At 45.8% G+C, this 27,694-nt stretch overlaps 3 protein-coding genes across 3 annotated transcripts; 2 read left to right on the top strand and 1 right to left on the bottom strand.

The window, feature by feature from the left end:
• The first annotated feature begins 7,125 nt into the window (after positions 1–7,125).
• On the top strand, positions 7,126–8,962 carry LOC136479405 (polygalacturonase ADPG1-like). Its single transcript, XM_066477285.1, has 3 exons — positions 7,126–7,686; positions 8,057–8,285; positions 8,386–8,962. The coding sequence occupies exons 1-3, from the start codon at positions 7,126–7,128 to the stop codon at positions 8,925–8,927; spliced, it is 1,332 nt and encodes a 443-aa protein (XP_066333382.1). The 3' UTR covers positions 8,928–8,962.
• Positions 8,963–17,167: 8,205 nt separating this feature from the next.
• LOC136485304 (polygalacturonase ADPG2-like) lies at positions 17,168–19,497 on the top strand. The gene is made up of 3 exons (XM_066482241.1): positions 17,168–18,397; positions 18,507–18,735; positions 18,836–19,497. Exons 1-3 carry the CDS (start codon positions 17,837–17,839, stop codon positions 19,375–19,377), a joined length of 1,332 nt encoding a protein of 443 aa, XP_066338338.1. The 5' UTR covers positions 17,168–17,836; the 3' UTR covers positions 19,378–19,497.
• A 116-nt stretch (positions 19,498–19,613) lies between these two features.
• Positions 19,614–25,498, bottom strand: LOC136485209 (probable cellulose synthase A catalytic subunit 2 [UDP-forming]). Its single transcript, XM_066482160.1, has 14 exons — positions 25,027–25,498; positions 24,718–24,910; positions 24,175–24,422; positions 23,977–24,076; positions 23,702–23,888; positions 23,132–23,398; positions 22,702–23,047; positions 22,474–22,611; positions 22,159–22,284; positions 21,860–22,072; positions 21,438–21,690; positions 21,045–21,247; positions 20,469–20,819; positions 19,614–20,387 (listed from the first exon to the last, which is right to left on the bottom strand). Exons 1-14 carry the CDS (start codon positions 25,045–25,047, stop codon positions 19,803–19,805), a joined length of 3,231 nt encoding a protein of 1,076 aa, XP_066338257.1. The 5' UTR covers positions 25,048–25,498; the 3' UTR covers positions 19,614–19,802.
• Positions 25,499–27,694: the final 2,196 nt, after the last annotated feature.

Raw genomic sequence — 27,694 nt, 5'->3', positions numbered from 1 at the left:
ACCTTAGCATCATTTGGTAGCTATTACTCTCCCAAATTTCCAATCCATGCATATGTGCAAGCTTTCAAATCCAAACTCTTAGCACAGATGTAGGGGAAGCTAATACTACCAATTTAGGTTGATAAAACTTGTCCATAATCTTTACACATGGTAATATGCTTGGGCAAGCAACATGAATCCAAGAAAATTTCATTGAATATCTTTGTAAATAGGTTGTCATCAATTACCAAAAAGGGGAAGATTGAAAGCCTTAGTTTGGTTTTGTATAATTGATGAGACCTAGCACTAACCTTTGTCATGAGTGGTGATATGAGCTAGGTTGGTGCAATCCAAGTGAGTGAGCAAGGTGAGGTCCATGGAGATGAAGATGGACAAGTGTTGATGATGATCAAGCTCTAACTTGGAAAAGAAGAAAGAGAAAAAACAAAAACTGAGAAGATCAAGACAAAGGTATAAGATAGGTTTTTGTTTTGCACTCAAGACACCATAAAGGGTGTAAGTGACTTAGGATCGATAGCCATACTATAAAGAGGGGAAATATTTGGCTAAATGGTTTATCGAGTGCCACTAGGTGCCATGATTCTTGTATATGCATTTAGGAACCTAGTGTGCTAACCTTGACCCTTGTAAAATGCTTTGAAAAATGCTAACACTCGTGCACACTAGTTCTACACTTTGTGGTTAACAAGTTGGAAGCAAGGGTGAAGCGGTTGCGGACTTAGAAAAAGAAAAGGAGGAGACAGTCCACGGCTGGCCGCTGGCCGCGGGGTGATCGGACTCACCCCGGGCGTGTCTGGTCAATTATAGCGAAGAAGCGCTGTCTGGCCGAGGGCGAGCTGAAGGACTGGACGCTGGCTCTAGCCCTGACCGGCGTGTTCGATCACTTCTTCAGGCGAGCGGACGCAGAGGTTAGCACGCGACCGGGCGCGTAGGGGCTGCGTTAGGTCATGGCTGACGTACGCTGACGTCGATAGATTTTTCACAGGCAAAGATGCGGGGAGCTGACCGGACTCCCAGGCATGTCTGGTCACTCATGACCTAACGCGTCCGGTCAACAAAAAACGTCTCTGGACTCTTACTGAAATCGAACGGACACAGCGTGGCTCTACGTCAGGTGCGTTGAAGCGGCGTGTCCGGCCGATTGTTTGACTACGCATTGAACATTAAGTGATCGTTGGCATCCGATGGCTGAAGTTTAAATGGAGACACGTGGCAGCCATCAGTGTGACTGAACGCTGGCCGATCGGACGCAAGGGCGTGTTCGGTCAGTGCGTTCGGTCAGCCTGAGAGTGCCCAACGGATCTTTGAGTCTTGGGGCTCTATAAATAGAAAGGTACCAGCTTGGGGCTCACTCTCTTGGCACTTTGACATTTCTAACATCCTTGTGAGCCTAAGCAAACACCTCCCACTCATCTCCATCATCGATTCATCATCATAGTGAGATTGGGAGTGATTCCAAGTACATTTACTTGAGTGATTGCATCTAGTGGCACTTGGAGATTATTGTGGCTACGGATTTCTTGTTTCTCTTGGTGGTTGCCGCTACCTAGATGGCTTGGAGCAGCAGAGGGGGATTGGCACAAGTTGGTGATTGTTCATGGCCATCTCTCGATGATTGTGAGGGGTCTTGTGCCTTCTGCGGCGGAGAGCCAAAAGGTAACTCTAGTGGATTGCTCATGTCATTGAGTTACCTCACTTGTGGGTAGGTTCTTGCGGTGTCTAATTGTGTGGATGAGGTTCGTGCAACCTCTTAGCTGCCGAACCACCAAGTGTTAGTCGACACAACGGGGACTAGCGTGTCGACAAGTACGTGAACCTCGGGAGAAAAATTGGTTGTCTCTTGCCCTTTGGTATTCTCCTGATGATTGAATTGGTATTCATCTTGTGATTGATTCACTCCTCTACGCGGCGGTATAACCACCCTACTCACTCATTTATATTCCCATAAACTAGTTGTAGCAAGCTCTTTAGTGTAGCTAGAATTGAGAGCTTGCTTTGTAGTTTAAGTTCATCTAGCGGATTTCTTTAGTGTAGCAAGTGTGAGAGCTCTTAGTGAGTAGTGACTTAGTAAATTGTGTGCCTACTGATCATAGTAACTAGAATTGTTGGATAGGTGGCTTGCAACCTGAAAGTGCAATCAAGCCCTAATTATGGGTTTTGGTGATAATGACCACGCAATTAGAGGACTAATAAGATTTATCGAGATGACAAGCAGAGAATCTATATTCGAGGATGTTACATGAAACGGAGGAGCCCCCAATTACAAATGTTGATGGCTTCAAACTCAAAGGAGGTTTAAATTCTTTTATATTTTGAATTTGAGTACAAGAAAAGTCGTACTATAAAGGGGGACACAATGCTTAAGCCAGCATGTGCTACCAAGTGCTCAATCCTACACATATACCCTCTGTTTCATGGCCAAGATAGCCAACACTTCACTCTTACCCTTGTTGTCTTGCCTGGTGCGGCAGTGCCGTATATGAAGAGAGGCACTACCGCAGAGCGGCACTGCCACGACTTAAGTGACCGTTGGGGGCTGGAGTATTTATACCTTTCCCCTTCCTCCCTAACGTCTCTCTCTTCTTCCAACCTATTCAGTTCGACCAGAACACAACAGAGTGCTCTTCTCTCTCTCCTCCATTGGTGACCTTGAGCTCCCAAGCTTCTACATTGATTTCCCTATCAATCCTTGAGAAAAAAAAGTCCCAAACTTGATTAGAGAGCAGATCCTTTGATTCCCCAACTCAAAAGAGCACTTGGTTCATGTTTTGGGCGGCGGTTATGTTTATTACTCTTGGAGCTTTGCTCCTCGCCAGATAGAGCGTCGCTCGTGGAGCTTGCCAACTTGTGTGGCAGCCCCGGAAGGTTTGTAACCATCTCTTGAAGCTAGTAAACTCACCCCTCATCTCAAGAGTTGAGTCTCTTGACTTGAAAACAAGGAAGAGTTGCAAAGTCCTAAGCCTTAGTGGCTAACCTCAACAATGTGGACTTAGGCAAGCCTTGGTGTCGAGCTGAACCATGGGATAAATCATCGTGTCACCTTGTGCTTGATTTACATCATTTGCATTTCATATTATTGTTAAGGTGATTTCTAGGGTTTGTGGCCAATCTACTTGTGTGTGGTGTTCCTATCACTTCTAACTGTTGATCTGTGTTACATATACCTGCAGGAAGCTCAATAATTTATCCGATTCAAGTTTTTATTCACATTTTTTGAATTGTTCCACGAAGTTGTCTGCAGGTGCGGCAGTACCGCTGTTCTTGCTCGGCAGCACCGTGGGCACAGAGCGGCAGTGCCCCAGGTTGAATTTGATGAAAGTTTGAGTGTTTGTTTTAACAGACCTATTCACCCCCACCCCCTCTAGGCTAATCAGAGATCCTACATAACCCTTATAGAGCTAGAGCAAGTTTGCAATTCGCTATTTGTCATACTAATCAAATTGCTCTAGTGATCTTGTAGATTTTTAATATGATATTCACCCCCCTCTAGCTATATTAGGACCTTTCACAGCCCCAACGACCCACGCGACGAAATGATCCTTCGACGACGCCTTCAGGAAGGTGGATGACGCAGGTTGCGCTGCCGCCGCCGCCCCGAAGCGAGAAGATGGACATGATTTACACCCATGAGCTTGTTCGACCACGGTCGTTGGGGGCGTCCCTTGGCCCCGGCCCCGGGGCGTTGGCCACCGTAAGGTGGTGGCTCGGCCATGGCCATGGCCAACATCCAGCCCGGCTAGCCAGCCAGACGCAGATCCACTGGTTATGCCTCGCTAGCCGCGCCGGAGATGCCCCACACCGCCAGGAACGTAGCCGCATGCACCAAGCCGGCCATGGACCAGCCAGATCCAGCTTCCGGCCGGTCGGGCAGCTGCCGCCCGCCATTGTCGATGGACGCCACGGGCAGCACCCAGCAGGCCGCCGCAGACCTCGCAGGTGCAAGTAGCCCGGCGTCGGGCAGCCGCCGGCCCTAGGCACGGGCATCCCGGCGCCGTCGAGGAGATCTGGCCCGTGGAGACCTGATCTGGCAGGGCAACCACCGATCGAAGCGGATCCGTGCATGGCAACTACCAATCGGACCATAGGGACACCGGATCCGGCTGGCTGCCACCGCGCTTCGCCGGAGAAGAAGGTGGAGGGGGTGGAGGAGGAGGAACGGCGGGGAAGGAGAGGAGGTGCACACGAGCCCCTTTTTTCGGGGCTGCCGCCGCTGCACGTTCGAGGGCGGCGACGGCGGCCTGAGGGGAGGCACGGAGGGGGGGCTAGGGTGCCAGTGGCGGGGTCGCCCCCGAGTCGCCCGAGGGGTGGGTGCTCAGGGGAAGGAGTGTGCATTTTTTCTCAATTGACTTGTTTTTTCTGACACCTGTGAAAACCTGTAACTTTGTATTGCTAACTGTGTATTCGTTAATTGGTTCATTCATATAACTTTCATGTATATTCTTTTATACAAAGTAGCAACAGTTCGTATTTCTAGGAATACTTTCCCTTTCTTGTAAATCCATTTCCTGTAAGGTCACGTATAGCTTCAGATTTGTAGCCTGAAATGCGTGGGTGATGTGGCCAGTGAATGAAAATGGAAAATTGTAGAGACCCCCAACTAAATTCAAGACAATCTAAACTCTAAAATGAACCATAGCTATCATTATTCATACAAATTACAAGGTAAAGTATTTTACTTTCCTTAAATCAATTGTAGAGACTAGGGAGGGCGAAGCAGAGCATTGTACACCTCAAATTGCCTGAATACCAAGCTGATGTGCTTTCTTTATGCCGATGTGCTAGCGTTTTCGCTAAGCCTTCGGTTTCTGACTTACAGACAATGCTGGCATCCATACTTGATTTTTCTAGGAGGTGTTTTGAACTAAAAAACAATTTAGCGAAAAAAAGATACACCCTATCAACTGACCAGCGGAACATGTCCAGTCCCTGTTGGCGGTCTTCACAAGCAAGCCGATGCATACACGCGTTATACATCGGTGCGATCTGGTCTAGTTTGCCAAGTGCGGTAAGGGTTGGGAGTTGAGATAGGGAGCCGTTGGAGAGCAGTTTCTTTCTAATCTTGCCAAAAAAATCTAGATTAGGAGTGACTTTTGGAAACTCTTAAAGATGCTCTTAGAACTTGGAAGCATATGACACTGATAGTCAGGGTTCGGCCTACCGGTTCAGAACAAATCCCGGAGGAGACGATACAAATAAAAATCTTGAGAACCCCCAAAAAATATTTAAAATTTGTGGAATTTTGATTAAAAACTAGAGAATCCGAACAAATCTCATTTGACTGAAAAAAATGAGATTAACGGTATATATATTTACCTGAGGTCACCAATATATAGGATAGAAAATCGCGAAATTTTGGCCGAAATTCCAAACACACAGCTAGCAGTTTATTATGCACCTCGGAGACAGACATGAAAATGTATCAACAGATAACTCACTAGTTGGAGCAATAAAATAAGCAAATTAATTAGTGCCATCCATAATGGAGACTTGGAGTTGGAGAGTGACCTCACCCTCCGCGCGCCCCAAATGAAACAGAGACCTGCTTGTCCTGATGTTACGTGTACTTGGGCCTTCATTTCGTTTGGCGGCGTTAATCGATTCTCTTCCAGCACACGAAAAGTGAAAAGTAGCGTACTCTCCATGCATGCAATGCAACGACCGGTCTACCTCCAGCCTATCGATCCAGCTAGGGCGCGCGGCAACCGGCCGGCAAGGCTTGGGCCGGCAAGTCACCCGATGGAGTTTGGCAGCACACGACCTCGATCTGAACCATGCAATGCACTATGCATCACGTACGTACCCGTCTCCACTTCTCTCGATCATAGTCGATTGCTCAATTAAAACGCGCGCAACAAAGATCAGCAAACGTGAAAATTAAGGTAGGCACTACAGGCAGGGGCTCATCAAGACATCAAGCTAGCAGGGGCAACGGATTTTACTTTTGTTGCGATCCGTGTAAAACGTTATAAGAAATCTAAGCAGTTGAGCTACCTATATACTTATTTTGAGGGATTTTTCATGGTGGCAGAAGTGGCAATTTAGATTAAAATTTAATGGGTCACTAGCTTAGATTATCTATGATAATGGAAGGATCAGCAATTTACCATAATAGCACAGGTGGGTAAATTCAAAAAGGTTATGTCAATATTGGTTAGAGACGTACTACTGAATTGTGATGACTATATATTTCTGGGTTTTTATAAGAATTTCAAGAATTTATTTTTTCTACCGCGCCTTGTAACGAGGATTAATGTGGAGGCTTCGTTAGGACCTTCAATTTGTAATAGCTAGTGAGATATTATATAATTGGTGCTGCAATACATAGTTTGAAACATTGTAAACAGATGCATGATCGATTGCTTGCGTCGATTGTGCTGACTCTTGCACTACTGAACCGGCTGGCTTATGAAGTGCTTATAGTAGCAGATTGCATCATCACCGACACGTTGAATGCTATAATATTAGTATGTTGCTTCCGGACGTTATAAGCCCCTGTTGCTTCCGGACATCGTCATATCGGGAAATTATATAAAGCATGGTTCAGTTCCTCACATACGCCTAACCGAATTATGAACTGTCACTGCCGTGGGGGCCCTCATGCTCCAACTTTCATGGAGTGCACTGCAAAGAATCTGATGGACATGCTGACTTGTCCTGAGAACAAACGTACACAAACACTCGTGCACGTGCACTATCGGACGTACTCGCATCAACGGCAGCGGGCAAGCAAACAAACGTTAGAATTTTCGTCGTGAGAAATACCTGCAGGTGGACATGATTCAGGCACATTTATCTCCTTTTGCCATGCCTGAAGAATCTCAGGAATCCATGGGGCCTGCATGGGGGTATGCATGGCAAAGCATGCATGCACACTGCACTGCACATATCTGCTGCCAACCTAACTCTTCTTCACAAGCAACGCATCCCGCCTCATCGCGCGCGCCTATATATACGGTCGTTGGCATGCTGCTTACTCACCAAGTCACCATCCAATCCAACACCATCACCAAGCAGAGCAAGCCTAGCAACAAGTCCCCTGTGATCTTTGTATTTTTTCGGTGATCTTTGTTCACTTGAGAGTTCAAAGTCGAGGCCGCAAGACAGCGCGCGTGCGTAGCTCTGACAATGGCATCCAGCAGGAAGCTGGTGAAGCTTGTGTTCATGGTGCCTCTCCTCGCGATGCTCTTCATGTCCGGCACTCTTGAGGCTGCAGGAGCGAACAATGACGACACGGCTGACGGCACGAACCACTTGCACAGCCCTCGCGCCAATGGATCCGCCGCCGCTCCCAGGGGCAGGTCGCTGGCGTCGCCGTCGTCGCAGAGCGTGTTCAGCGTCGACCGCTACGGCGCCCGTGGCGATGGGAGCCACGACGACACGCAGGCGCTGGCCAGGGCGTGGAAGGCGGCGTGCGCCTCGCCGCGACCGGCCGTCGTGCTCGTCCCAGACAGCAGGCACTACCTGCTCAAACTTGTCACTCTCCAGGGCCCGTGCAAGTCCAGCGTTACTCTCACGGTCAAGGGAACGCTGGTGGCGTCGCCGAACAGGGCGGACTGGAGCGACAAGGACAGGAGGCACTGGATCGTGTTCCGAAGCGTCAACAAGCTTACCGTCAATGGCGGTGGCGCCATCGATGGCAATGGCGAGAAGTGGTGGCCACACTCGTGCAAGATCAACAAGGCTCTGGTAAGTGTGGTGCCGACCCTTTGGTTTAGGGCCTATTTGGTTCCAAATAAGTCAACTACTTATAAGTTAAAAAGTAAAATAAGTGACTTATTTTGTCAAACACCACCAACTTATAAGTCACCCCTGCTTATAAGTTTTAAGTTGGTCCACCCCTGCTTAAAACTTATAAGTTATCCTTTTCCACGTGGGGCCCACACCTTTAATGAGCTTATAAGTCATCTACAACCAAACAGGCATAACTTATAAGTCACTGGTTTTCAGTCACCTGACTTATGGAAACCAAACAGACCCTTATTTATCTGAATATTTGTAAGCTTGTGCTTTACTAGGAAGTGTCTAACCTAGCAGAATTGGCTTCTCTTTTCTTCAGCCTTGCAAGGAAGCTCCAACGGCTTTGTCATTCCACTACTGCACCAATCTGAGAGTGGAGGATCTGAAAATTGTGAACAGCCAACAGATCCACATGTCAGTCGAGGATTGCACCAATGTGCTACTGGCGCGGTTGTCCATCACAGCGCCTGGCACGAGCCCTAACACCGACGGCATCCACATCACTCGGAGCAAGGATGTACGCGTCACAAACTGCAAGATCAAGACAGGTAAGTAGCTTGATGCGAATACTTATTCGTATCGTATACAACATATGCCACTATTGCATCTTCAAGCTTTCGGTGAACTCATCACCGCTGAATTTCGCAGGGGATGATTGCATGTCAATCGAGAACGGGACTCATAATCTTCATGTCTCCAAAGTTGTTTGTGGTCCTGGACATGGGATCAGTATAGGAAGCTTAGGAGATGACAACTCAAGAGCTGAAGTCTCTGGCATTACCATAGATTCCGTGCAACTATATGACACGACTAACGGAGCACGCATCAAAACATACCAGGGAGGAAGTGGATACGCCAAGGATATCACGTTCCAAAACATGGTCATGTATGATGTTAAGAACCCAATAATCATCGACCAGAACTACTGCGACAAGGCCAAGCCATGCGAAGCGCAAGGGTCGGCTGTCGAGGTCAGCAATGTCGTCTTCAAGAACATCAGAGGGACAACCACCACCAAGGATGCCATCAAGATGAACTGCAGCAAGAATGTCCCATGCCAAGACATTACCTTGCAAAACATCAACCTAAAAATGCAGCACGGCAAGGGCAATACACAAAGCACATGCCAGAATGCAAAATGGAGAAAATCCGGGACAGTTCTCCCACAGCCCTGCACTGACAAAAGCTAGGATGGGTTGGATTTGAGCAATTTGTAGCATGTAAATACGAGGGTATACACAAACTAGTCAAAAAATGGTGTGTAATTGTATTTGTTAATTGGTTTGTGCAACATTCTTCTAAATTCTTTTAAGCAAAGCTATAATTGATGCTTCATGGTAAACGCATTTGATATTGGGAGATGAGATTTGAATGTACACACTAAATCAACCTGGTGGCCATACATAATTCGCTGATACTCTCATAAACTTTCGGACAAGCTAGGCAGTCTATATATATTATATTAACTTATGGATAAACACTAGCGGAGGTACATATTACACCATATGTAATTAACTTCTCCCCCAAGTTCCTAGCATACTATAGAAAGAGACAATGGGTGCTAGTTCCACTCTTTAATATATTCAGCTCATTCTAGCAGTTGATGCCACATTTTCCGATATCAGGACCAGTGACCCTGGTGGTGAATGGATCGGATACATGTCAACTATTGGGAAGATCACTTGTGTCTTGGTCATCAAAGAAGCAAAATAGTGTAGCACTTTCAACCGTCGAAGCGGAGTACATTTCGGCTGGTAGTTGGTGTGCTCAATTACTTTGGATGAAGGCTACTTTGAGTGACTTTGGAATCAAATTCAAACAAGTGCAATTGCTATGTGACAATGAGAGTGCTATCAAGCTCACCAACAATCCAGTTCAACATGCAAGAACAAAGCACATTGATGTCTACCACTATTTCATTAGAGATCACCAACAAAAAGGGAACATTTGCATTGAGAGTGTGGGCACCGATGATCAACTTGTCGATATCTTCACCAAGCCACTTGATGAGAAGAGGTTTTGCAAGCTAAGGAATGAATTGAACATACTTGACTTCTCAAATATGTGTTGATGCACCTCCACTATATGACATGCCTCTCCTTCGAGCAAAGCAAGGTAAAATTGATTGTCATGTCGTTCATCCTTTGCTAAGGACTTGTTTAGTGCATCTAATCATTCATATCATATCTTAGGCTCATTCATGGAAATCAAATGAATTTAATGCTTGTATGGTACCACTATTGTTTGTATGCTTAAAATGATCTAGTGATAGCATATGACATGTTTGTGGGCTTGTGAACCTAGTGTTTAATCTAGAGAATGAGCTATAAGTATTTAACTCAACATGGTGCATGATAACCCTTATTTGAAGGACTGAAGAAGCTTGCCCTTGGATCAAACCGAGTTAAATATCTTTTGCAAGTAATCTAGATTGAACCAAATTGGAAAAATGATCCTCACTTCACATGGTTTCACCCCAACCTATCTAAAATTTGAGCTCACCTTTTGTGTTAATTGTTAATAAAGGGAGAGAGAATTCACAAAGATAGTAAGATAGGGGGAGCAAACAAATGAAATATGACATTATAAGGGGATCAATTAAAATTTGAAGCACACAAGTAGGGGGAGCAAGCTCATAAACTTGTATGTACATTACATATGTTTGCTTGTATGGCACAAGTTTTTAAATTCCCTTTCCATGCTTGTGTGATGTATGCTAGATTGTAGAAAATGATTGATGAAATGAAAACTAGCATGCATAGGAAGAGTAACTAGACTTGTGCTCACCATGTAAAAACTAGACCCTTTCATATAATGTTGATCTCACGGGGTTTTCTAGTTTTTTGTGAATGTCTAGTTACTAACGGTGCTAAGGATGGTGTATATTGGCAACTCTGATTGGTATCACGCTTTAAAGGTCCATTCTTTACACCTTAGCATCATTTGGTAGCTATTACTCTCCCAAATTTCCAATCCATGCATATGTGCAAGCTTTCAAATCCAAACTCTTAGCACAGATGTAGGGGAAGCTAATACTACCAATTTAGGTTGATAAAACTTGTCCATAATCTTTACACATGGTAATATGCTTGGGCAAGCAACATGAATCCAAGAAAATTTCATTGAATATCTTTGTAAATAGGTTGTCATCAATTACCAAAAAGGGGAAGATTGAAAGCCTTAGTTTGGTTTTGTATAATTGATGAGACCTAGCACTAACCTTTGTCATGAGTGGTGATATGAGCTAGGTTGGTGCAATCCAAGTGAGTGAGCAAGGTGAGGTCCATGGAGATGAAGATGGACAAGTGTTGATGATGATCAAGCTCTAACTTGGAAAAGAAGAAAGAGAAAAAACAAAAACTGAGAAGATCAAGACAAAGGTATAAGATAGGTTTTTGTTTTGCACTCAAGACACCATAAAGGGTGTAAGTGACTTAGGATCGATAGCCATACTATAAAGAGGGGAAATATTTGGCTAAATGGTTTATCGAGTGCCACTAGGTGCCATGATTCTTGTATATGCATTTAGGAACCTAGTGTGCTAACCTTGACCCTTGTAAAATGCTTTGAAAAATGCTAACACTAGTGCACACTAGTTCTACACTTTGTGGTTAACAAGTTGGAAGCAAGGGTGAAGCGGTTGCGGACTTAGAAAAAGAAAAGGAGGAGACAGTCCACGACTGGCCGCTGGCCGCGGGGTGACCGGACTCACCCTGGGCGTGTCTGGTCAATTATAGCGAAGAAGCGCTGTCTGGCCGAGGGCGAGCTGAAGGACTGGACGCTGGCTCTGGCCCTGACCGGCGTGTTCGATCACTTCTTCAGGCGAGCGGACGCAGAGGTTAGCACGCGACCGGACGCGCAGGGGCTGCGTTAGGACATGGCTGACGTACGCTGACGTCGATAGATTTTTCACAGGCAAAGATGCGGGGAGCTGACCGGACTCCTAGGCATGTCTGGTCACTCATGACCTGACGCGTCCGGTCAACAAAAAACGTCTCTGGACTCTTACTGAAATTGAACGGACACAGCGTGGCTCTACGTCAGGTGCGTTGAAGCGGCGTGTCCGGCCGATTGTTTGACTACGCATTGAACATTAAGTGATCGTTGGCATCCGATGGCTGAAGTTTAAATGGAGACACGTGGCAGCCATCAGTGTGACTGAACGCTGGCCGATCGGACGCAAGGGCGTGTTCGGTCAGTGCGTTCGGTCAGCCTGAGAGTGCCCAACGGATCTTTGAGTCTTGGGGCTCTATAAATAGAAAGGTACCAGCTTGGGGCTCACTCTCTTGGCACTTTGACATTTCTAACATCCTTGTGAGCCTAAGCAAACACCTCCCACTCATCTCCATCATCGATTCATCATCATAGTGAGATTGGGAGTGATTCCAAGTACATTTACTTGAGTGATTGCATCTAGTGGCACTTGGAGATTATTGTGGCTACGGATTTCTTGTTTCTCTTGGTGGTTGCCGCTACCTAGATGGCTTGGAGCAGCAGAGGGGGATTGGCACAAGTTGGTGATTGTTCATGGCCATCTCTCGATGATTGTGAGGGGTCTTGTGCCTTCTGCGGCGGAGAGCCAAAAGGTAACTCTAGTGGATTGCTCATGTCATTGAGTTACCTCACTTGTGGGTAGGTTCTTGCGGTGTCTAATTGTGTGGATGAGGTTCGTGCAACCTCTTAGCTGCCGAACCACCAAGTGTTAGTCGACACAACGGGGACTAGCGTGTCGACAAGTACGTGAACCTCGGGAGAAAAATTGGTTGTCTCTTGCCCTTTGGTATTCTCCTGATGATTGAATTGGTATTCATCTTGTGATTGATTCACTCCTCTACGCGGCGGTATAACCACCCTACTCACTCATTTATATTCCCATAAACTAGTTGTAGCAAGCTCTTTAGTGTAGCTAGAATTGAGAGCTTGCTTTGTAGTTTAAGTTCATCTAGCGGATTTCTTTAGTGTAGCAAGTGTGAGAGCTCTTAGTGAGTAGTGACTTAGTAAATTGTGTGCCTACTGATCATAGTAACTAGAATTGTTGGATAGGTGGCTTGCAACCTGAAAGTGCAATCAAGCCCTAATTATGGGTTTTGGTGATAATGACCACGCAATTAGAGGACTAATAAGATTTATCGAGATGACAAGCAGAGAATCTATATTCGAGGATGTTACATGAAACGGAGGAGCCCCCAATTACAAATGTTGATGGCTTCAAACTCAAAGGAGGTTTAAATTCTTTTATATTTTGAATTTGAGTACAAGAAAAGTCGTACTATAAAGGGGGACACAATGCTTAAGCCAGCATGTGCTACCAAGTGCTCAATCCTACACATATACCCTCTGTTTCATGGCCAAGATAGCCAACACTTCACTCTTACCCTTGTTGTCTTGCCTGGTGCGGCAGTGCCGTATATGAAGAGAGGCACTACCGCAGAGCGGCACTGCCACGACTTAAGTGACCGTTGGGGGCTGGAGTATTTATACCTTTCCCCTTCCTCCCTAACGTCTCTCTCTTCTTCCAACCTATTCAGTTCGACCAGAACACAACAGAGTGCTCTTCTCTCTCTCCTCCATTGGTGACCTTGAGCTCCCAAGCTTCTACATTGATTTCCCTATCAATCCTTGAGAAAAAAAGTCCCAAACTTGATTAGAGAGCAGATCCTTTGATTCCCCAACTCAAAAGAGCACTTGGTTCATGTTTTGGGCGGCGGTTATGTTTATTACTCTTGGAGCTTTGCTCCTCGCCAGATAGAGCGTCGCTCGTGGAGCTTGCCAACTTGTGTGGCAGCCCCGGAAGGTTTGTAACCATCTCTTGAAGCTAGTAAACTCACCCCTCATCTCAAGAGTTGAGTCTCTTGACTTGAAAACAAGGAAGAGTTGCAAAGTCCTAAGCCTTAGTGGCTAACCTCAACAATGTGGACTTAGGCAAGCCTTGGTGTCGAGCTGAACCATGGGATAAATCATCGTGTCACCTTGTGCTTGATTTACATCATTTGCATTTCATATTATTGTTAAGGTGATTTCTAGGGTTTGTGGCCAATCTACTTGTGTGTGGTGTTCCTATCACTTCTAACTGTTGATCTGTGTTACATATACCTGCAGGAAGCTCAATAATTTATCCGATTCAAGTTTTTATTCACATTTTTTGAATTGTTCCACGAAGTTGTCTGCAGGTGCGGCAGTACCGCTGTTCTTGCTCGGCAGCACCGTGGGCACAGAGCGGCAGTGCCCCAGGTTGAATTTGATGAAAGTTTGAGTGTTTGTTTTAACAGACCTATTCACCCCCACCCCCTCTAGGCTAATCAGAGATCCTACATAACCCTTATAGAGCTAGAGCAAGTTTGCAATTCGCTATTTGTCATACTAATCAAATTGCTCTAGTGATCTTGTAGATTTTTAATATGATATTCACCCCCCTCTAGCTATATTAGGACCTTTCACAGCCCCAACGACCCACGCGACGAAATGATCCTTCGACGACGCCTTCAGGAAGGTGGATGACGCAGGTTGCGCTGCCGCCGCCGCCCCGAAGCGAGAAGATGGACATGATTTACACCCATGAGCTTGTTCGACCACGGTCGTTGGGGGCGTCCCTTGGCCCCGGCCCCGGGGCGTTGGCCACCGTAAGGTGGTGGCTCGGCCATGGCCATGGCCAACATCCAGCCCGGCTAGCCAGCCAGACGCAGATCCACTGGTTATGCCTCGCTAGCCGCGCCGGAGATGCCCCACACCGCCAGGAACGTAGCCGCATGCACCAAGCCGGCCATGGACCAGCCAGATCCAGCTTCCGGCCGGTCGGGCAGCTGCCGCCCGCCATTGTCGATGGACGCCACGGGCAGCACCCAGCAGGCCGCCGCAGACCTCGCAGGTGCAAGTAGCCCGGCGTCGGGCAGCCGCCGGCCCTAGGCACGGGCATCCCGGCGCCGTCGAGGAGATCTGGCCCGTGGAGACCTGATCTGGCAGGGCAACCACCGATCGAAGCGGATCCGTGCATGGCAACTACCAATCGGACCATAGGGACACCGGATCCGGCTGGCTGCCACCGCGCTTCGCCGGAGAAGAAGGTGGAGGGGGTGGAGGAGGAGGAACGGCGGGGAAGGAGAGGAGGTGCACACGAGCCCCTTTTTTCGGGGCTGCCGCCGCTGCACGTTCGAGGGCGGCGACGGCGGCCTGAGGGGAGGCACGGAGGGGGGGCTAGGGTGCCAGTGGCGGGGTCGCCCCCGAGTCGCCCGAGGGGTGGGTGCTCAGGGGAAGGAGTGTGCATTTTTTCTCAATTGACTTGTTTTTTCTGACACCTGTGAAAACCTGTAACTTTGTATTGCTAACTGTGTATTCGTTAATTGGTTCATTCATATAACTTTCATGTATATTCTTTTATACAAAGTAGCAACAGTTCGTATTTCTAGGAATACTTTCCCTTTCTTGTAAATCCATTTCCTGTAAGGTCACGTATAGCTTCAGATTTGTAGCCTGAAATGCGTGGGTGATGTGGCCAGTGAATGAAAATGGAAAATTGTAGAGACCCCCAACTAAATTCAAGACAATCTAAACTCTAAAATGAACCATAGCTATCATTATTCATACAAATTACAAGGTAAAGTATTTTACTTTCCTTAAATCAATTGTAGAGACTAGGGAGGGCGAAGCAGAGCATTGTACACCTCAAATTGCCTGAATACCAAGCTGATGTGCTTTCTTTATGCCGATGTGCTAGCGTTTTCGCTAAGCCTTCGGTTTCTGACTTACAGACAATGCTGGCATCCATACTTGATTTTTCTAGGAGGTGTTTTGAACTAAAAAACAATTTAGCGAAAAAAAGATACACCCTATCAACTGACCAGCGGAACATGTCCAGTCCCTGTTGGCGGTCTTCACAAGCAAGCCGATGCATACACGCGTTATACATCGGTGCGATCTGGTCTAGTTTGCCAAGTGCGGTAAGGGTTGGGAGTTGAGATAGGGAGCCGTTGGAGAGCAGTTTCTTTCTAATCTTGCCAAAAAAATCTAGATTAGGAGTGACTTTTGGAAACTCTTAAAGATGCTCTTAGAACTTGGAAGCATATGACACTGATAGTCAGGGTTCGGCCTACCGGTTCAGAACAAATCCCGGAGGAGACGATACAAATAAAAATCTTGAGAACCCCCAAAAAATATTTAAAATTTGTGGAATTTTGATTAAAAACTAGAGAATCCGAACAAATCTCATTTGACTGAAAAAAATGAGATTAACGGTATATATATTTACCTGAGGTCACCAATATATAGGATAGAAAATCGCGAAATTTTGGCCGAAATTCCAAACACACAGCTAGCAGTTTATTATGCACCTCGGAGACAGACATGAAAATGTATCAACAGATAACTCACTAGTTGGAGCAATAAAATAAGCAAATTAATTAGTGCCATCCATAATGGAGACTTGGAGTTGGAGAGTGACCTCACCCTCCGCGCGCCCCAAATGAAACAGAGACCTGCTTGTCCTGATGTTACGTGTACTTGGGCCTTCATTTCGTTTGGCGGCGTTAATCGATTCTCTTCCAGCACACGAAAAGTGAAAAGTAGCGTACTCTCCATGCATGCAATGCAACGACCGGTCTACCTCCAGCCTATCGATCCAGCTAGGGCGCGCGGCAACCGGCCGGCAAGGCTTGGGCCGGCAAGTCACCCGATGGAGTTTGGCAGCACACGACCTCGATCTGAACCATGCAATGCACTATGCATCACGTACGTACCCGTCTCCACTTCTCTCGATCATAGTCGATTGCTCAATTAAAACGCGCGCAACAAAGATCAGCAAACGTGAAAATTAAGGTAGGCACTACAGGCAGGGGCTCATCAAGACATCAAGCTAGCAGGGGCAACGGATTTTACTTTTGTTGCGATCCGTGTAAAACGTTATAAGAAATCTAAGCAGTTGAGCTACCTATATACTTATTTTGAGGGATTTTTCATGGTGGCAGAAGTGGCAATTTAGATTAAAATTTAATGGGTCACTAGCTTAGATTATCTATGATAATGGAAGGATCAGCAATTTACCATAATAGCACAGGTGGGTAAATTCAAAAAGGTTATGTCAATATTGGTTAGAGACGTACTACTGAATTGTGATGACTATATATTTCTGGGTTTTTATAAGAATTTCAAGAATTTATTTTTTCTACCGCGCCTTGTAACGAGGATTAATGTGGAGGCTTCGTTAGGACCTTCAATTTGTAATAGCTAGTGAGATATTATATAATTGGTGCTGCAATACATAGTTTGAAACATTGTAAACAGATGCATGATCGATTGCTTGCGTCGATTGTGCTGACTCTTGCACTACTGAACCGGCTGGCTTATGAAGTGCTTATAGTAGCAGATTGCATCATCACCGACACGTTGAATGCTATAATATTAGTATGTTGCTTCCGGACGTTATAAGCCCCTGTTGCTTCCGGACATCGTCATATCGGGAAATTATATAAAGCATGGTTCAGTTCCTCACATACGCCTAACCGAATTATGAACTGTCACTGCCGTGGGGGCCCTCATGCTCCAACTTTCATGGAGTGCACTGCAAAGAATCTGATGGACATGCTGACTTGTCCTGAGAACAAACGTACACAAACACTCGTGCACGTGCACTATCGGACGTACTCGCATCAACGGCAGCGGGCAAGCAAACAAACGTTAGAATTTTCGTCGTGAGAAATACCTGCGGGTGGACACGATTCAGGCACATTTATCTCCTTTTGCCATGCCTGAAGAATCTCAGGAATCCATGGGGTATGCATGGCAAAGCATGCATGCACACTCCACTGCACATATCTGCTGCCAACCTAACTCTTCTTCACAAGCAACGCATCCCGCCTCATCGCGCGCGCCTATATATACGGCCGTTGGCATGCTGCTTACTCACCAAGTCACCATCCAATCCAACACCATCACCAAGCAGAGCAAGCCTAGCAACAAGTCCCCTGCGATCAGATACAAAGCTCAAGCTGCACTATCGCCTTCAGTTCTGTTGTGATCTTTGTATTTTTCGGTGATCTTTGTTCACTTGAGAGTTCAAAGTCGAGGCCGCAACTCACCACCTGCACAGCGCGCGTGCGTAGCTCTGACAATGGCATCCAGCAGGAAGCTGGTGAAGCTTGTGTTCATGGTGCCTCTCCTCGCGATGCTCTTCATGTCCGGCACTCTTGAGGCTGCAGGAGCGAGCAATGACGACACGGCTGACGGCACGAACCACTTGCACAGCCCCCGCGCCAATGGATCCGCCGCCGCTCCCAGGGGCAGGTCGCTGGCGTCGCCGTCGTCGCAGAGCGTGTTCAGCGTCGACCGCTACGGCGCCCGTGGCTATGGGAGCCACGACGACACGCAGGCGCTGGCCAGGGCGTGGCAGGCGGCGTGCGCCTCGCCACGACCGGCCGTCGTGCTCGTCCCAGACAGCAGGCACTACCTGCTCAAGCTTGTCACTCTCCAGGGCCCGTGCAAGTCCAGCGTTACTCTCACGGTCAAGGGAACGCTGGTGGCGTCGCCGAACAGGGCGGACTGGAGCGACAAGGACAGGAGGCACTGGATCGTGTTCCGAAGCGTCAACAAGCTTACCGTCAATGGCGGTGGCGCCATCGATGGCAATGGCGAGAAGTGGTGGCCACACTCGTGCAAGATCAACAAGGCTCTGGTAAGTGTGGTGCCGACCCTTTGGTTTATTTATCTGAATATTTGTAAGCTTGTGCTTTACTAGGAGGTGAGTGTCCTGACTTAGCAGAATTGGCTTCTCTTTTCTTCAGCCTTGCAAGGAAGCTCCAACGGCTTTGTCATTCCACTACTGCACCAATCTGAGAGTGGAGGATCTGAAAATTGTGAACAGCCAACAGATCCACATGTCAGTCGAGGATTGCACCAATGTGCTACTGGCGCGGTTGTCCATCACAGCGCCTGGCACGAGCCCTAACACCGACGGCATCCACATCACTCGGAGCAAGGATGTACGCGTCACAAACTGCAAGATCAAGACAGGTAAGTAGCTTGATGCGAATACTTATTCGCATCGTATACAACATATGCCATTATTGCATCTTCAAGCTTTCGGTGAACTCATCACCGCTGAATTTCGCAGGGGATGATTGCATGTCAATCGAGAACGGGACTCATAATCTTCATGTCTCCAAAGTTGTTTGTGGTCCTGGACATGGGATCAGTATAGGAAGCTTAGGAGATGACAACTCAAGAGCTGAAGTCTCTGGCATTACCATAGATTCCGTGCAACTATATGGCACGACTAACGGAGCACGCATCAAAACATACCAGGGAGGAAGTGGATACGCCAAGGATATCACGTTCCAAAACATGGTCATGTATGATGTTAAGAACCCAATAATCATCGACCAGAACTACTGCGACAAGGCCAAGCCATGCGAAGCGCAAGGGTCGGCTGTCGAGGTCAGCAATGTCGTCTTCAAGAACATCAGAGGGACAACCACCACCAAGGATGCCATCAAGATGAACTGCAGCAAGAATGTCCCATGCCAAGACATTACCTTGCAAAACATCAACCTAAAAATGCAGCACGGCAAGGGCAATACACAAAGCACATGCCAGAATGCAAAATGGAGAAAATCCGGGACAGTTCTCCCACAGCCCTGCACTGACATAAGCTAGGATGGGTTGGATTTGAGCAATTTGTAGCATGTAAATACGAGGGTATACACAAACTAGTCAAAAAATGGTGTAATTGTATTTGTTAATTGGTTTGTGCAACATTCTTCTAAATTCTTTTAAGCAAAGCTATAATTGATGCTTCATGGTAAACGCATTTGATATTGGCAGATGAGATTTGAATGTACACACTAAATCAACCTGGTGGCCATACATAATTCGCTGATACTCTCATAAACTTTCGGACAAGCTAGGCAGTCTATATATATTATATTAACTTATGGATAAACACTAGCGGAGGTACATATTACACCATATGTAATTAACTTCTCCCGACCAAGTTCCTAGCATACTATAGAAAGAGACACCCACTGATAAATTACGACACAATGGGTGCTAGTTCCACTCTTTAATATATTCAGCTCATTCTAGCAGTTGATGCCACATTTTCCGATATCAGGACCAGTGACCCTGGTGGTGAATGGATCGATACGAACCCACAGCAGGGAAAAGATCGATGCAAGGAGGATAGCCCATACAACAACAATGGTCGGCGTGCGGTTCTGCTTCCCCATGAGGCCCTTGAGGAAGGGGTACAAGTGGACAATCACCCAGAAGGCGAAGAAGAGCTTCCCAAAAAGAGGTCCCCATGACTGGTAACCACTATTGATCGCATAGGAAGTGCCAGCAACCACACCGACCAGGTTGATGATCAGAATAGTGGTTGGTGGGATCAGAAGCGTTGTCCACTTGAACATGTAGAGCTCGGCAAAATCACCTTCTTCATCAGTGGCCTTAGAAGTGACAGTGAAACTTGTGTCAATACCAGCAAGCACCTTTAGGAGACCCTGGAAGACGGCAAATAAATGCGCAGAAATACCACCAATAACCCAAAACTGCTCATTCCTCCACCATTCATCAATGCCAACACCACTCCACCTCATCTCAAGGATACCAGTGGCAAAGATCGAGATAAAGAGTGATATAAACCAAACACTCTCTAGGTTACTAATCTGCATTCAAGAAAAATAAAAGCAGTCAGAATCAATTCTTTGCAATTCTGCCTGCACAGTACATAAATGTGTGTGTTTTACCTTTGGGATGATGAACTTCCCAGTGAGAAGACAAACTGCTGGCAGTATGCAGTACAGGAGGAGTGGGATTGATGTGAGCGGATAAATTGTTGTGTTAATATAAGCAAATCTCTCCAGGAATTTAAGCCGTCCTCCATAGCCATACCATATGGGACAATGCCTGCTGAAAAGAATTTCAATGGAACCAAGAGCCCACCGAAGCACTTGATTCAAACGATCCGAAAGGTTGATAGGAGCAGATCCCTTAAAAGCTGGTCGCTTAGGCATGCAGTAGATTGACCGCCAGCCTCGAGCATGCATCTTGAATCCAGTGAGAATGTCTTCTGTAACAGAACCATAGATCCATCCGATCTGCGGTGCACCATATTAAAGACAAGAAAACATCAATTCAATAACAAATATATCATTTCCAACAACAGAAGTAGATATTTATCACAAAAATCAAAGGTTTTATGAGCAAACCAGACAAGAAACATCAATTCATATCTCAACATTTCCTTGCGTGTGCTAGTAGCAAGTAATAGCACGAGCATCAGCAACGCTGATGTTACTAGTCATAACTTCAGGAGTAATTACCTCAGTTCCCCAGTCAGTTTTGTCCTCATAGCCACAGCTGATGACATGAATAGCTTCTTTCAGAAGAGACTCTGGAGTTGCTGATTGTGGAACACCGCCATACTCCATCAGAGTAGAGGCTACAAAAACACTGGACTGGCCAAATCTCTTCTCCAAGCTCATTTGAGACATAATCAGCGATTTCTCATCATCAAATTGAGAACCTATGAAGATTGTGAAGTACAAGATAAAAGATCAAGGATAAAAGAAAGGTAACTCTACTTGTCTATGGTACCTTATATTTACAACAGATAAAAACAAGTAAATGGGCAGCTGAATCGTGGTGAACAAAAATCAGAAATATTGAATGCACATCTACTCGAATTAAAACACACACACACAACTCAATGATACCTTCAATCCCTTCCTCTATATCTTCAAGATTAAATACTGGTACAGAACTGTCTGCGTGTCTGTGTGACTTCTTCTTTTCCGACCTCTTCTTAGATTTTGACGTCTTTTTCCTTCCCCCACAAAGCGAAGAGAAGAAGCCTGGTTTTTTCTTTTTGACTGGAGGCTCATAACCATATAGGGCCGTTCTGTTAAACACACAACCAGTTCCCACATACACTGGCCCTTGAATGCCATCAAGACCTCTCAAGTTAATCTGCAGCAAACAGAAATACAGATAATTACCTGGCACATTGCGCTCGGATTCTCAAAAACTTCATCACATAACAAGTATTAGCATCACTAATTCATCAAGTTTTCTTTATGCCTCATGAAAATGTGGAAGTGGATGCCCAAAAAACTTTAAAAGGATAACGCTAGCTTACATCGAAAAACACAGTGTTCCTGTTTGCATATCGGTCATTCCTATCAATACCATCAAACCTCTGAGGAAATTGGACATAACAGACATTCCTTCCTAGGTTTGGGTCCATAAGGAAGCACATAGCTTCTCGGAGAGCCTTGCTATTATTGATGTAGTGATCACAGTCAAGATTCAACATGTATTGCCCATTAGTAAGGACAGCTGACACACGAACCTGCAGAAAACATTCAACCTCCATTACATCCAAGTAACTAAAGTTCGCAAGATGCATTTTGAAATTGTTTGTATTTAGCCACTCACAAGTGCATTCATGGCACCAGCCTTCTTGTGATGTTGGAATCCAGGACGTTTTTCACGAGACACATAAACCAAACGAGGAAGTTCATTGCCTTCAACGTCAAGGCCTCCACTGTGACCTAGGAAAACCTGAGAATGACCACAATTTTGAGTTTAAAGTGCAAACAACAATAATCATTCTGTGCTGGGAATATATAAAGGGCGTATCCAGTGCAGAGAGCTCCCGCTCTGTGCGGGGTCTGGGGAAGGGTGTCAGTGGCAAGCCTTACCCTCTATGTTGTGGTCAAATAGTTTAGGGCAAAAAAAATTGAGCTTAACCTGAATCATTCCAGGATGGTCCCTAGTATTGTTCCCAGGCCAAGGTGTACCATCTTGCATGATCCATCCCTCCTCAGGAACTTTTTGTGCCTTGGCTACAAGGCCATTGATACGGACTTTGAACTCTTCATATTCTCTCTGTCAAGTATGTTTCAAAATACAAATTAACGTCATACAGCAGAAGGAACTGCCAAAACCTACACACAAATATATAAATATCAAATATACCTTCATGGCCCGGCGTTCTTTCACAAATGAAGTTTGAACTTTGTCCTTCAAGTAATCAATTTTCTGAGCAAAGTACCACTCCGGGGCCCTAGGCTCTATGTTGTACTTCTTACAGAACGGAACCCATTTTCTAGCAAACTCTGAAGTTTCAGAGAGCGCATCAAAAGTCAGCATAGCAGCTCCATCATCAGAAACATAGCAAGATACCTTGTCAACCGGATAGTCGACAGCAAGGATGGAAAGCACAGTATTTGCAGTGACAAGAGGAGGCTCCTTCATAGGATCCACAGTACTGACAAAAATATCAACAGGAGCTAATTGAGATGGTTCACCTTCTCGGTCGTACCTGACAATGGAAGTAGCATTGTGAAATTGTCAGTCATAGAACAACAAAGACAGTTTTGAGTTAGCAGTAAATACTTCACATCACCTTAAAGCCAGTCTATCAAGGTAAGTTTCACGGTTGATTGGGGACCACTTTGGGAACTGATCCAAAATCCAGGACAGAGCAAACCAAATCTCGCATATGACGGATAATAGCCACAGTGGATATGCATTGTTTACAGGATGTGTGATACGGTAGCGCAGGAATATGCATAGAACAACCAAACGTAGCACAATGACCATTCTGTATGGATTTATTCTGGATGAAGGAATTGGCACTTTCCTAGAAAGAGGTTGCCGAGTTTCATCATTCCTGCAATATGGATCCACAAAGGTTATTGCTAAAAGTAACATGAAAGTCAGCATTTACATGTTTGATAGCGATAGCCGATATCTGCATTCATATAATATAATATAATATATAAGTATTTCCTCTGAAATCAGTGATCTACATAAAATTTGTTCAAAAGGCATGATTTGACAAACTGTCTTAGATTTCTAAACACACCAAAGTACAAACTACTGTTAACACTACTAGTACAGATAAAGGAGGAAACATTAATTATTGGTACATTTGGAGCTGGCTAAAGGTATACACAAGCATATGCGAACTTACAGTAAGGCATCTTCCATGTTATAATCAGTAGAAGCATCAATATCATCAAGTCGACGCCCTTCTGATGGAGCAATGCTTGTCCCATTGGTCATAGGAATTGCACCTTTGTCCTTCATTTTCCATCCATCCACTCTCTCTTTCCATGCAACATTGCCAAGGCTACCAGAGAACTCCCTCGATGGGTTTGCTGATACGAACCAAGACGCAGAAATTAGATCGTAGTAGATGCAGCAGTAGCCAACAAAACATGAGATATTGATGATTGATAAACATACGAGAATGATTGACATAAGGAAATTGATGTCCACGCCTGCCAATGTTCCCAACAGGAGACATCATATGATCAGGGGAAGCTCCAGGAATCTCTCCTGAGATCTGTAAAAACAATCCATATGAAGGAACTGAACATTAGTTCTGTCTTCTGAACTATATTTAACATAATCACCTTAAAAGTCTAAAGTTTCAACTCCAACCTGGCTATGAGTTAGTGACGGGATATATCCACGAGGGATCTCACCACTGTCATACTTCCCATGCCCAATCTCACCGCTGTCATACTTAGCCAGGCCAATATCACTGCCACGTGAGTTTGTCCGCCAGGTGAGCATCCTCTCAGCAATCTTTTGCTTCTGATCCTGGTTGCCGGATGCTTGGTAGTTGTAGTCACTCACATCGTCAGCATCCACATCCTCATTTTCCTCACCGTGTACTGGTGGGCTCCCTAAACAACAGAACACAATTGAGTAAGGAATAAGATTTGGCCGTGGTTGAAGCCAACAAACTCCACTCTTATTTGCTGCTCTTGGCGGCAATGCAACACAACTCAACACTACAATTTGAGTACAATCCACTGAAAGAGGTAGCTTACGGTGAGAATCTGAATAAATTTGCCAGCCACTGAATTAACACCTGCTCCTAGCTATTAAAATGCAACTACCTGATTGGTTTCAGTAAGCCTAACCTGCTGCACTTAAAATAACCTAAAATATGCATGGAAATGAAAGAGGTTGGCATACCCTTGTGGCGCTTGTACTTGGTCTTGCACTGCGGGCACGCCTGGGTGCCGTCCTTGCGCTCGTACTCGTAGCAGGGGCGGCACACGGGGAAGCCGCAGACGTTGCAGGCGGTGAAGAGCTCCCCGTCCGCCGCGGTGCCCACGCCGTCGCCACAGATCTGGCACACCTGCCCGGCCACATGCTTCCCCGAATTCTTCGCACGCGCAGAAAGAAACAGACAAAAAAACACACAAAACACCTTCAGCTCAATCCCCAAACGAACCGCTGACGAAAACCCCAATACCCATCCCCGAAATGCCTGCCACTCACCGCAGCGTCGCCGCTGCCCATGGCGCACCAATCCGAGCCTCTACGGTTCACAAAGGCCGGACCCCCACCGACTCACCGCATTCCTCGGCTTCCCCACCCGCGTGCCAGCGCCGAATCGCCCCCGGGCTCGCGCGCCGATGGGAGGAGACAGAGGCAGCCCAGCCAAGTAGTGGTGGCGGTGGGAGTGGCAGTGGCCCTAACCCAGTGCTCACCTCACCTCGCGCGGGAGCAAGTGGTGGCGCTCGCGCGAGAAGGCGACGGAGGGGGGGAGAGAAAAAGGACGCGGCACCGACGAGACGGCGACGTGGGGTGGGGGGACGCGCGCACGACGCAGTGCCGCGCGGATTGGATCGGCGCGTCCGCTCGGTGACCACCTTCCTTGCGGGGTTTAGCGATCGGCGATTGAGTGATAAACCCCGGGATTTTGCGGAGTAATTTTGGATTCGCGTGCGGGGGGTGGAGTTGATCTGTCCTTGGTTTTGGTTATTTGCACCCTGTTCGTTTGTTCATAAATGATCGTAAATTTTCAATTGGAGGTAGTGTTTTTCTCTCATATCAAACTAACCAGTGATAAATAATCCACGGGAGGCCCGGTGGGTGAATGGGAAGGGATTAGCCGTGGAGTGGGGGTCGGCGGTGAGCTGGACGGGGACCACGGGACAGTGAAGTGGGGGAGTCCGTGTCGACTGTCGTCGTGGTCGGCCGCACTGCACAGCTGGAGACTGGAGAGGGCGCGTGGGGCCGGGTGGCAGGGACTACGGCAAAGCGCGACAGCTGGTGATTCGTTGGCTGCCGCTAGAGTAGTGCCGGAAGGACGGGAATGAAAGAATGGCATGGAATGTTATTTTTTATATATAAGGAATGTCATGGAATGGAATGTTTGGATGCTGATGGTCAGCAGCTGCATATCTGCTGTCAGTCAGGCCTCGTTTAGTTGGCAATTTTTTTAGCAAAATGACACTGTAGCACTTCCGTTGTTATTTGGTAATTAGTGTTCAATCATAGTTTAATTAGGCTTAAAAGATTCGTCTCGTGAATTTCGTCTAATCTGTGTAATTAATTTTATTTTTTATTTATATTTAATGCTTCATGCATGCGTCCAAAGATTCGATGTGACGAAAAATCTTGAAAAATTTTGCAAAATGGAAGGGAACTAAACAGGCACTCAGCCAAACAATTGAATTTCCGCTGTGTATAGTGTACAAATACAGTACCAGGAGGGCAGGAGGTCACACTGCCCCCTCCATGTTTGTGCCAGTGCAAGGTTGAACTGATCGTCAGCTCTAGCTCGAGGTAGTGCAATGTTTTATGGATATTTTCCGACCGTATTAAGATCGAATATGTTTAGAGGGTTCAGATCTGTCCGTATCTGAATCTGGATTTTCAACGTATGATACCGTATCCATATCCGAATAATAAAATCGCATATTTATGATGTCGACATTCAATCGTATCATATCCGGTATGGTTGATAATATCCATATTCGAATCCGAATCTAGACAGAAATATGAAAACAAATATAATATGAGTAATATCCATTCGTATCCGGTCCGTTTTCATCCATGGTCTTTGCACATGCAATGCAACATTCAATCGCGACCGTCGAACCAAAGGCAAAGTGAACTAAACGTGCTCTGCAGGCACATGTGGTTCAGCTTTAGCAGAGCCAGACACATCATCGCTCACTGAATTCTAGAGTATTAAAAATGAATGAAAATGAACAATAATTTGGGAACAACTCTTGTTTTCATTGATTTCTTAGATTATATACAAGTGAAGGGTTGCGCTGTATGGACGCCGTACGGACGTCGTATGGACGTGACTGTTCAGGAAAAGTCAACTGTTCACTGGAACAGTCTACTACCGAAGGGACATGCCCCTTCGTAGTGCTAACTGCTTATACTAACTAACTGCTAATTCTCTTCATCTGTTGATCGAATCTTCTCCTTGATCGAATCTTCTTTGAGATCAATGCTATGCTTGGATTCCTCGAAAAACCCTATGAGAAAAATCTAAGGAATATGTATGTATAGATATGCTATAAAAACTCCTTTAAACCTTATAGAAAAATAAGAAGAAAATAGCATATATGAGTGTGATTTAAATAAATCATTATGTCATTGGTATCCCATTAAAAACCCCGGTGGGAAAAATATAGGAGATACGATATATAGATTACTCCCCCAAAAACTATTTCAGAAAAAATATAAGGAGCAATATAAAGTGATATGTCGCTAAAACTCCTATAAAAACCCAGTGGAAAAATTAGGAGAAAATATGACGACATATTATTGGTATTGCCTCTTGGATAACTCACATGAAAAACCTTTTTCGGAGAAAAACCATGGATGAGTTGTGATGGCAATATGTGTCTTTGATATTTTCCACAAAAACCCCGGTGGGAAAAAATTGAAAATATAACACATGCTTATGTTAATATTACCTCATTAAAAACTTTAACAAGAAATCTTGTAAGTAAAACTTGTGAAAGAAAAGAGTATAATATGATGCTGGTACAGATCAACATTTAGGAGATGTCTCCTCCTGATTTTGGCAAATCTCAAAATCGCCGCATACCAATTCCATGTACCAATTTTTAAAACACAGAAGTTGATAAGGACTTAGTAAATAAGCCAACGAGATTATCACATGACTTGATTTGCAAGA

The sequence above is a fragment of the Miscanthus floridulus genome, chromosome 1, assembly GCF_019320115.1.
Source record: "Miscanthus floridulus cultivar M001 chromosome 1, ASM1932011v1, whole genome shotgun sequence".
Classification (NCBI taxonomy): domain Eukaryota; kingdom Viridiplantae; phylum Streptophyta; class Magnoliopsida; order Poales; family Poaceae; genus Miscanthus; species Miscanthus floridulus.
This window is presented reverse-complemented; position numbering and strand designations above follow the sequence as displayed.